Source organism: Lissotriton vulgaris, chromosome 7 (genome assembly GCF_964263255.1).
Source record: "Lissotriton vulgaris chromosome 7, aLisVul1.2, whole genome shotgun sequence".
Classification (NCBI taxonomy): domain Eukaryota; kingdom Metazoa; phylum Chordata; class Amphibia; order Caudata; family Salamandridae; genus Lissotriton; species Lissotriton vulgaris.
Genome location: NC_141695.1, coordinates 309,153,170 through 309,164,959, shown reverse-complemented (window position 1 = coordinate 309,164,959; position 11,790 = coordinate 309,153,170). Strand labels below are relative to the sequence as shown.

The following is an 11,790-nucleotide window of genomic DNA, read 5'->3' as shown; positions in this document are numbered from 1 at the left end:
AAGTGTGCATGTGTGTTTTGGTCGGCCTGAGATGGCCGGCCAAAACACAAATGCGAACTAAGGTAGTGGAGTGCACGTCGCACTCCTATTCCCAATGCCCGGCCCTCCCTTCGCAAGCTGGCTCAGAGCTGGTAAATGAAAAATAAAACATTACATCATTTTATTTTTCATTTACTTGCTCTGAGCCATGCAGTGGCGCAACGCTCCTCCGCGATTGCACAGGAGCTCCCATGGTAACCTGGCATAAGCTGCAAGGAGTGTTCATGCCTGTAGTCTCTCTGCAAGGAACACTATCCTGATGGGATGGGATCTAGTATTGCCTGATGTGGGATCCTTCTTGAACACACTCTTCAGCACTCACTACACCAAGTGACGAGATGCGCCACTGGCGCGTAAAGTTTGACTATAATAACAGCCCTCACCGCCGCCGCCAGGGTCCTTGCACCTGGGGGGGGAGTGGCTGGGCTCTGTCTAACGGGAAGTAAGCAACAGGTCCCCCTTTCATGTTGAACTCACCACACCCCTTTTAAAAGCTATTTTAAATTAGCTTTTTGCACATCATGCGAACCCCCGCCCCCCCCTTCCCCCCGGGAAGTGAGGGTCGCAGACCAGTCTTCCCACTGAGCATTTCGCGCTAGGCCGGAAGGACAAGGTATGTAGGGGTGTCAGAGGGGTAGGCGAAGGGGCGGGAGTAGGGTGGGATATTAAGGTGTCAGGAGAGAAGGATCCGGCCTCTTCCTGACCCCTAGCACCACCGGGAGGGTAGGAAATAATTTAGTAATTTTAGGGGAGCTTTTTTTTATTGGGCCTAGCCAGCTTAGGCTAGCCTGGGGATTAAGTTAGGGCTGCTATAACCCCTCCATTTAGCATGAGGTAGGCCTTCCTTATCACAGCCAGCAGAGAGACGATGGCGGCACCTGACAGTGAAGGGGTGCGGGCTGGTTTGCTGGTGCTGAGCCAGGGGGGCCGTGCGGAACTCCTGCCAACCAGGGACCTGGATCAAGCAGAGCCTCCACGCGCAGGGAAATTATCCGAAGGCAGGGAGGGGGGCCAGAAAAAAGAAGCATTGGGAGCCAAGCACGGAGGCAGGAGGAAAAGCCTGCCCGTGCGGCTCTCCTACGAGCAAAATTACACCGAGATGGTGAGAAGGGGTGGGGCTGCCCAATAATGAGCCGGCACCGGGGAATGCGGGAGCCGGCAATGCCCAGATAGGAAATGAGCTCCTAAGGGAGAGCACGCCTACGGACCTCTTGCGGAGGCCTCTTCGCACAACAACCACTCCACGCATCAGTTTGCGTAAAAGGCTATTTATTAGGACAGGCATGACATTCACAAATAAACATAACATCATTAACTTAAACAATCCCCCCAACATCCTGCCTTTCACCCATCATCCACTCATGTGCTCCACCAGCCACTCCCAAATCACACCACGACCTCTTTGCATCTCATTCACTTCCCCTTTTCACTTTCCAACTCCTCTGTCATCTCCATCCATCGCACTCCCGTCTACCACTCTCTCCCATCCTGCACCTGTAACCCCCTCCCTGGAAGGGTGATTCTGCCCGTCATGGACTCCCCACCCCTCCCAGTTCCCGCCACCCAGGGAACCCCCGGAGGGCGGTTACCTGCCCCACCAAGCGTGCACCTTTCGAACTCAGTCCCTCTTACACCATATCGATTCATTCCACAAAAAACTAATCAGATCCCGCAGCTCCATCAGGTAAAATGCATTTCCCATGTGAGAAAGGTGCACGCCGTCATCCCTGAAAAGAAGTGGCTGCTCCAGCTGAAGCCCGACATGAGCCAGCACTTTGATGCCCTGATCCTCAAAAAAGAGTCTCATAGCCCTGTTCAATTTTCTACGGGCCCTTTCAACGGCCGCAGGCTTGAGTGCACCCCTCCAGATCCTCCGTGGAACAAATTCAGTCCACACAATACAGGCGCCAGCCAGATTGCGTTTCATCGCCTCCAGATCCCTCTGCATCAAATGCAACAGTGACACCCCCGATTGTTTCACCAAGTCATTTTCCCCCAGGTGGATGATAAGCAAGTCCGGGCAGCCCAGCTTCGACACTTTCCTTGTTAGCCATGGCAACAGTTCACCCCAGCGCATTCCACTCTTACCCCACCATTGTACTTTGTGATGGCTGCTCCTCAGGCCCAGGCTACGGCCGTACACCTGCCTGTCAGCGTATTTCGAAGCCCAGTGCACAAAAGAATGCCCAGATACCCAAGTGACCGTCTTGGCCCCTGGTCCACGAACACAACCTACGAAGAGAAAGAGATTAGTACCCAAGCATAACAAGGAAAAATGACAAGCAGCGCAGCTGCCAAGCCACACGCCCCCGCCCTCACTTGCGCACATAGCGCTCACAGCACCGCAACCGCCAGCGACCAATCCTCCGAATCTCCTCCCACGACCAACCCAAACCTGCCACCGCAGTAGCTGCCCCAATCCGAAACGAGTGCGTGCCAAAGCGAGCCGGATCCCTGCCCAGTCTCCTCAAAGCCATCCGCAGAACAGCCAGCAACTGGAATGACGTCAATCGCTTTTGCGACGCGTGCACAAAAATCTCCCCCTCTTACCTCCGCACTTGACCACAAAACCCCAGCCACTCACACACCGGGCACACACTTGCACACCCACTCTCCGACAGCCATACCCATTTGCCCCGCCCCACCTGGTCCGTCTTAGAACGCCCCAAGCATATGACCAACCGAACCCCATCCACACGCACATCTGCAAACATCCGACCCGGCGCCCCACGGGTCCCTAGCAACTCCGACACCCGAAATGCTCCAAAAAACATCCAGATCATGCACAGGCGAAACAACACCACCTCCTCCCCGTCGTAACAACAGAAATGCAACTCCTTCAAAACCTTCTCCAACAATTCAAACGTAACCGCCTCACGGGGCAACTCCCCCCCGCCCAACTCCGCCCGCACCCGCCCCCAACCCTTCAACATTCGATTTAGCAGATCCGATCTAGCTGGATCAAAACCCAAATACACCATGCTGTAGAAAGAAACTCCCGCCAACTTGCCAGCAATCATCGTCTGCGACAATCCCCTATCCATGCAGTCCAACACAAAGTGCCCCACCCGTCGCTCACACACCTCTCTGGGCAACCTCCCCTCACCCTTCCCCCAACCCACAAAGGCACCGGGGACAGGAAAAGGAAGTCGTTCCCCTCCTGTCCCCCTAAATAGCCTCCTAACCCCTCCCACCCCTGACCTAACCCCCTACCTAACTTCCTGCCTGTCCTAGCCTCAGGCAAACACCCCGGGGAAAAGACTGGTCTGCCGACCTGCTTTCCCCGGGGGCCACATCACGCAATAACCACTCCACGCATCAGTTTGCGTAAAAGGCCATTTATTAGGACAGGCGTGACATTCACAAATAAACATAACATCATTAACTTAAACAATCCCCCCAACATCCTGCCTTTCACCCATCATCCACTCACGTGCTCCACCAGCCACTCCCAAATCACACCACAACCTCTTTGCATCTCATGCACTTCCCCTTTTCACTTTCCAACTCCTCCGTCATCTCCATCCATCGCACTCCCGTCTACCACTCTCTCCCATCCTGCACCTGTAACCCCCTCCCTGGAAGGGTGATTCTGCCCGTCATGGACTCCCCACCCCTCCCAGTTCCCGCCACCCAGGGAACCCCCAGAGGGCGGTTACCTGCCCCACCAAGCGTGCACCTTTCGAACTCAGTCCCTCTTACACCATATCGATTAATTCCACAAAAAACTAATCAGATCCCGCAGCTCCATCAGGTAAAATGCATTTCCCATGTGAGAAAGGTGCACGCCGTCATCCCTGAAAAGAAGTGGCTGTTCCAGCTGAAGCCCGACATGAGCCAGCACTTTGATCCGAAATGAGTGCGTGCCAAAGCGAGCCGGATCCCTGCCCAGTCTCCTCAAAGCCATCCGCAGAACAGCCAGCAACTGGAATGACGTCAAGCGCTTTCGCGACGCGTGCACAAAAATCTCCCCCTCTTACCTCTGCACTTGACCACAAAACCCCAGCCACTCACGCACCGGGCACACATTTGCACACCCACTCTCCGACAGCCATACCCACTTGCCCCGCCCCACCTGGTCCGTCTTAGAACGCCCCAAGCATATGACCAACCGAACCCCATCCACACGCACATCTGCAAACATCCGACCCGGCGCCCCACGGGTCCCTAGCAACTCCGACACCCGAAATGCTCCAAAAAACATCCAGATCATGCACAGGCGAAACAACACCACCTCCTCCCCGTCGTAAAAACAGAAATGCAACTCCTTCAAAACCTTCTCCAACAATTCAAACGTAACCGCCTCATGGGGCAACTCCCCCCCGCCCAACTCCGCCCGCACCCGCCCCCAACCCTTCAACATTCGACTCAGCATATCCGATCTAGCTGGATCAAAACCCAAATACACCATGCTGTAGAAAGAAACTCCCGCCAACTTGCCAGCAATCATCGTCTGCGACAATCCCCTATCCATGCAGTCCAACACAAAGTGCACCACCCGTCGCTCACACACCTCTCTGGGCAACCTCCCCTCACCCTTCCCCCAACCCACAAAGCTCCCAAACTCAGCCCACGCCAACCTGTATGCCCGTCTAGAAGACTCCGCCAAGGACCTCTCAACCAAACCAACCACTCTCATTCCCCCCACGCCCAGATACCCTCCGGCACCTTGGTCTTGCAAGCTTCCGCTCCCGGGGCCGCTTCCTGAAGCGCTGCCACTGCGAACGAGATAACGCATCCGCTATTTCGTTACTCGCGCCAGGCACATGTTGCGCGCAAAACAGCACATTGAAACACAGACACAGCAGCATGAAACTTCGCAGCAAGCGCAGCACTCGCAGGTCCCTCGCCTTTTGGTTGGTCACCAAGTCCACCACCGTCATATTGCCCACATGAAACAACACCGACCTGTTCTTGAATTCTGGGCCCCACACCAGCAGTGCAACCAACAAGGGAAAAAATTCCAAAAACACAATGCTCCTGCCCTGGCGCAGCCAGTGAGCTGGCCACTGTTCCGCACACCAGCGACCGTCCCAGAAGATCCCGAAACCTGCCGCTCCCGCCACGTCTGAGTAGAGTTGAACCTGCCACACCATTCTGTCCCACGCAAAATCCAAAGACACACCATTGAAGTCTTCCAGGAACACCAGCCACACTCGCAAGTCCGGCCGGACTCCCAGCGTGACCCTGACCCTGTGGTGTGGGAGGGCCACCCCCGACATGGCCATGCCGAGCCGCCTACAAAACGTCCTCCCGGCCCTCACCACTCTGCATGCAAAGTTCAACAATCCCAAAAAATGCTGCACAGACCTCAAATCCAGCTTTCTGACCTCTAGCGCGCCTCTCAAGGCATCCTGCATCTCCGCCACCTTCTCCACCGGTAAGCGCGCCTGCCAGGTTACCGAATCCAACTCAATACCAAGGAATGTTAAGCAACAACTAGGCCCTTCCGTCTTCTCCGGTGCCAACGGCACCCCAAAATCCTGTGCCAACAACTGAAACTGCTGCAGAGCTGTTCCACATTCGCCAGAGCGACCCGCACCCACAAACAGAAAGTCATCCAAATAGTGGGACACCAGCCGGTGCCCACTGCGGTCCACGAAGGCCCACTGCAAAAAGGAGCTGAAAGTCTTGAAGAGCGCGCAGGAAATCGCACAACTCATCGGCAACACCATGTCCACAAAGAGGGCCCGTCAAACTGCATGCCCAACAAGGGGAAATCCGCCGGATGAATGGGGAGAAGGCGAAAGACCGACTTGATGTCACACTTGGACAACTCTGCCCACCTCCCGCAGGACCTTACCAAACCAATGGCATCATCCACTGACGCAGACAGCACTCTGGAGTCCTCCTCTGCGATAAAATCATTCACAGACCCACCTTCCGGCCAGGAAGGTGGGTCTGACCGTACTCCAACATCGCCGGTGCCCGCTCCCTCGTTGGAGGGCAGGCCGCCGCGGACCCCCCTGCTTCTTCGTCCCGGCGTTTGGAGGCCATTTTGCGCCCCGCTGGCCCACCCCGGCCACTGCCAGCTGTCCCTGCTGGCTTGGTCCCACCCCCCGAGCCGTATGCGCTCGGGGAGGCCCCCGGTGCCACCAGGTCTCTGATCTGTCAAGGCAGTCCCTGAACCTTCCACCCATACCCACTGCCCTTGAGCCCCTGGGACCCCCTGTCCTCGACCCCCAGCCGGCCCCCGACCACGCGCAGGTGGGTGCCAGGGCCCCATCGCCCTTGGGCACCCCACCGGACTTCGCCTCCCTGGCTTCGCATAAGTGCTGCCACTCCCTCTTGTATTCAGCAATGACGCGATGCTGGTCGCGGGCCCTCTCCTCCTCGGTCATGTGCACCCACCTGTCGTACATGGAAGACTGCCCTGACTCCCCCAGGCCTCCCATCCCGGGCACTGGTGCCGCAGCACTCCCCGCCGCCTGCCCTACCCCCACCTGCTGCTGCGCCTTCAGAGGGCCCTTGCCCTTGGAACCCTGGGACCTGACAACCCCTTTCCGGCCCCCCGAAAGGTCGACCGGCTGCTCAAGGATGGTGAACCCCTCTTCTCCCCCAGACTCCCCCCCTGACAGCGTGAGAACAAACTCCTCACCAGCCGCCACCTCCCACTCATCCAGGTCCTCCCCCCACTGCCCTCACTGCTCTCGTCGTACCCCACCAACTGGCCCATGCTCCTGGACACCCTGGCCTGTGACGCCAGCGAAACTGGCCCTGCCCGGGCTCCCCAACAGCACGCTGGGGGCCCTTGTGCTCTTCGCCCTCGGCCCCTCCCTCCTCCTCCGGCACCGCTTCCCCGGCCTCAATCCTGGCAGGGAGGCTCAGCTGCCTCCCCCCTTTCTTGGGGGCCTCCTGCTGCTTCTTACCCTTCCCCTTCTTGGGCACACCTTCACGAGCCCCAGAGGGCTCATCCATACATGCTGCGACAACAGCAGCCACCCCCGCAAACGCTGACCTGGGTGTGTGGGTCATACCGACCCACGCCTGGTCCAGGACTCCGGGCTGGAGGAGATCCGCCCTCCCAGCCCGGCCAAGCACTAGTAGCGCAGCCCGCACCGCTTCTGCATCGGGCGTTGCCATAATGGGTCCTAAGCGCTCGTTCCGTCCGCGAGATGCGTGAGGTTTGGCACCTGCGCTCGTTCCGTCCGCGAGATGCATGAGGTTTGGCACCCGCGCTCGTTCCGTCCGTGAGATGCGTGAGGTTTGGCACCTGCGCTCGCCGCATTAGGGCACCAGTGGCGACCCGCTGAAATTAATGGTAAATAGCACCCCGCCTGACTGCAGACCCAGTAATCTAATCTAATCGTCGCACCGGGGCACCAGTTGCGACGTCCACAAACACTAAATCTCACTTCGCCTACCTAAATCACACTCCGCCTGCACTCCCAAAGCTAACTTCTCCCTGAGGCACCGGGGACAGGAAAAGGAAGTCCGACTTCCTTTTCCTGTCCCCCTAAATAGCCTCCTAACCCCTCCCACCCCTGACCTAACCCCCTACCTAACTTCCTGCCTGTCCTAGCCTCGCGCGAACACCCCAGGAAAAAGACTGGTCTGCCGACCTGCTTTCCCCGGGGGCCGCATTCTGGGAGCAGTGAAGACCGTTCAGAAGCCAGCCTGGGCACAACAGTTAAAAAGTCCAGGTGGGCAGGGGTTACACTGACTCCACCAGTGAACACAGCCAGGGACATGGGAGCAGAGGGCCCAAGTAGGAAGGAGGTGGGGGGATCTCCCCCCAACTTTGCCCAGATGGGAGGGCATGGACCTACAGGTACGAATCAGTACGGTCAGATGAATCAATCTGAATTCCCCAGGCTCTTTCTTGGGCACCACCCCCAAAGGCGAGACAATGAGATCCCACATCGGCCAATCATTAAAAGGTCCTACAATCCTGCCCTCCGAAACCTCCTTCTCCAGTTTTGGCGCCACAACCTCCGGCCGTTCCTTGGTGGACCGCAGGTTCTCAGCCCAACGCCTCTCCCTAGGCCCCTGAAATTCAATTCGAAAACCTTCCACGAAACCCCAGGACAAACGCAGCGCCGCCTCCTTATCAGGGTACCGGGAGAGCCATGGACCCATGGCCTCCACCTTAACCGGAGTATGGGCCCTTCGGCCCACGCTGCCCCTACCCTTGGTAAAATTCCACTGCTCTGATGGCATAGCCAGAGTGAGGCACTGTGTAACTGGGTGACGCCCCCGCACTTCGAAAATTCATGTTTAAACTTACAGGAGGGATGGTTGCAGAAACCCTTATTGAACCCCCAGCAGGCCCCTGGAAGCCACTGGCTTGTACTGTTGCCCCGCTGCCCCAGACCACACAGCTTGTTTCCCTTGTCCACCTGCAGCTCCCTGACTACCCGCCCCAGACTGGGTGGGGCACGGCTGAAAAGACCGATAAGTGAGAGGAAGACCGCTGGCCGTATGCGTAGATGCCGCCGCCTGCGTCGAAGACATCCACTGAATCCAGAGTTCCTGGTCTACGTCCCCCCAAGGCTTGTCAGGATTAACACTGACCCTGGCCCTGAACTCCTCGTCGTAGCTCAACCATGCAAAACCCCCGAAGTGAAGCTGCGCCTTCCTGATCACATCCATATACTTGAACAATGCAATAGCCCGATCTCCGTACTTCTCGCAATAAATACTCGCATAAATCAAAAAGGCCGACGTCCAATTCTCCATCGTTACCGGCACCCTCAGCCGCCTGGTCAACTCCCACTCCTCCTCTTTAGACCCCTCTTTCACCTGAATCTCCCTATGCAGGAGCTTAAACACGTCAACATATTCATGCCTCCAGATCCTTGCCCTCGTTTTGTCCGACAAATGTGATCCCAGAGGCATCGCCACCCCGATGTATGGCAACTTCTTCCGAAGCTTCTCAAATCCCTCATCCTTTCCCTCCATGTCTTCCGCCTTGTCAGTCTGCATGCTGGCCGTTGTGACCTGCTTCCCCCCATCAGCCGTCACAGGCACTACCCCACCTTAGGTCCCAGACCGCACAGACCCATCCCCCACCCCCACCGACAGGCAGGGCTTCTTCCTTCCCCCTTTCCCCCCTTCCGTCCAGGCGTCCCACCAAGCGCCCTCACCTGACAAAGTTGCAGGAGCGACCCTCTCCTGCCGCCGTGCGTCCGCCGGCTTCGAAGTCCCTCTGCTGGCCCGACTGGCGCCGTCCCGTGCCTCCTGGAAAGCACCAACCTTGGCCGTTGCCGCCCTAGCTTTGCACACACTTTCAGGTTCACGCAACTTATCCTCTTCCAAATCATCCTCCTCATCCTCGTAGTCCAACCATTCATCCTGCACATCCAGCGGCACGACTTCCGTCACAACTCTCTTAGCACCTTTCCCTTTCACTCCAGGCATAAATTCACACTCCAACATCGCCGGTGCCCGCTCCCTCGTTGGAGGGCAGGCCGCCGCGGACCCCCCTGCTTCTTCGTCCCGGCGTTTGGAGGCCATTTTGCGCCCCGCTGGCCCACCCCGGCCACTGCCAGCTGTCCCTGCTGGCTTGGTCCCACCCCCCCCCGAGCCGTATGCGCTCGGGGAGGCCCCGGTGCCACCAGGTCTCTGATCTGTCAAGGCAGTCCCTGAACCTTCCACCCATACCCACTGCCCTTGAGCCCCTGGGACCCCCTGTCCTCGACCCCCAGCCGGCCCCTGACCACGCGCAGGTTCCAGGGCCCCATCGCCCTTGGGCACCCCACCCGACTTCGCCTCCCTGGCTTCGCATAAGCGCTGCCACTCCCTCTCGTATTCAGCAATGACGCGACGCTGGTCGCGGCCCCTCTCCTCCTCGGTCATGTGCACCCACCTGTCGTACATGGAAGACTGCCCTGACTCACCCAGGCCTCCCATCTCGGGCACTGGTGCCGCAGCACTCCCCGCCGCCTGCCCTACCCCCACCTGCTGCTGCGCCTTCAGAGGGCCCTTGCCCTTGGAACCCTGGGACCTGACAACCCCTTTCCGGCCCCCCGAAAGGTCGACCGGCTGCTCAAGGATGGTGAACCCCTCTTCTCCCCCAGACTCCCCCCTGACAGCGTGAGAACAAACTCCTCACCAGCCGCTACCTCCCACTCATCCAGGTCCTCCCCTCCACTGCCCTCACTGCTCTCGTCGTACCCCACCAACTGGCCCATGCTCCTGGACACCCTGGCCTGTGACGCCAGCGAAACTGGCCCTGCCCGGGCTCCCCAACAGCACGCTGGGGGCCCTTGTGCTCTTCCCCCTCGGCCCCTCCCTCCTCCTCCGGCACCGCTTCCCCGGCCTCAATCCTGGCAGGGAGGCTCAACCGCCTCCCCCCTTTCTTGGGGGCCTCCTGCTACTTCTTCCCCTTCCCCTTCTTGGGCACACCTTCACGAGCCGCAGAGGGCTCATCCATACATGCTGCGACAACAGCAGCCACCCCCGCAAACGCTGACCTGGGTGTGTGGGTGTGTGGGTCATACCGACCCACGCCTGGTCCAGGACACCGGGCTGGAGGAGATCCGCCCTCCCAGCCCGGCCAAGCACTAGTAGCGCAGCCCGCACCGCCTCTGCATCGGGCGTTGCCATAATGGGTCCTAAGCGCTCGTTCCGTCCGCGAGATGCGTGAGGTTTGGCACCTGCGCTCGTTCCGTCCGCGAGATGCGTGAGGTTTGGCACCCGCGCTCGTTCCGTCCACGAGATGCGTGAGGTTTGGCACCTGTGCTCGCCGCATTAGGGCACCAGTGGCGACCCGCTGAAATTAATGTTAAATAGCACCCCGCCTGACTGCAGACCCAGTAATCTAATCTAATCGTCGCACCGGGGCACCAGTTGCGACGTCCACAAACACTAAATCTCACTTCGCCTACCTAAATCACACTCCGCCTGCACTCCCAAAGCTAACTTCTCCCTGAGGCACCGGGGACAGGAAAAGGAAGTCCGACTTCCTTTTCCTGTCCCCCTAAATAGCCTCCTAACCCCTCCCACCCCTGACCTAACCCCCTACCTAACTTCCTGCCTGTCCTAGCCTCGCGCAAACACCCCGGGAAAAAGACTGGTCTGCCGACCTGCTTTCCCCGGGGGCCGCATTCTGAATGCAGTGAAGACCGTTCAGAAGCCAGCCTGGGCACAACAGTTAAAAAGTCCAGGTGGGCAGGGGTTACACTGACTCCACCAGTGAACACAGCCAGGGACATGGGAGCAGAGGGCCCAAGTAGGAAGGAGGTGGGGGGATCTCCCCCCAACTTTGCCCAGATGGGAGGGCATGGACCTACAGGTACGAATCAGTACGGTCAGATGAATCAATCTGAATTGCCCAGGCTCTTTCTTGGGCACCGCCCCCAAAGGCGAGACAATGAGATCCCACATCGGCCAATCAGTAAAAGGTCCTACAATCCTGCCCTCCGAAACCTCCTTCTCCAGTTTACGCGCCACAACCTCCGGCCGTTCCTTGGTGGACCGCAGGTTCTCAGCCCAACGCCTCTCCCTAGGCCCCTGAAATTCAATTCGAAAACCTTCCACGAAACCCCAGGACAAACGCAGCGCCGCCTCCTTATCAGGGTACCGGGAGAGCCATGGACCCAAGCGCTGATTCCGACAGGAGTCCGAGGAGAGATGGGCCAGGATGTGCAAAGTCAAGGAGCGGGCGGAACAGGCACCACACGGGTGAGGGGATGGGGACTCCCCTCTGGGCGAGACAGAAGGAGTGCATGAGATGGGTTGGGGGGGCTGGTGGGGTTAAGTGGCTCTGGGTTGCCAATAGTCGGCACCCGAAAAGGGGAGAGGGACAGC

General features: G+C 58.5%; 1 protein-coding gene across 1 annotated transcript; it reads right to left on the bottom strand.

The window, feature by feature from the left end:
- Positions 1-1,657: 1,657 nt before the first annotated feature.
- Positions 1,658-9,417, bottom strand: LOC147701437 (uncharacterized). Its single transcript, XM_086929346.1, has 2 exons — positions 9,126-9,417; positions 1,658-2,271 (listed from the first exon to the last, which is right to left on the bottom strand). Exons 1-2 carry the CDS (start codon positions 9,415-9,417, stop codon positions 1,658-1,660), a joined length of 906 nt encoding a protein of 301 aa, XP_086785472.1.
- Between the last annotated feature and the right edge of the window lie 2,373 nt (positions 9,418-11,790).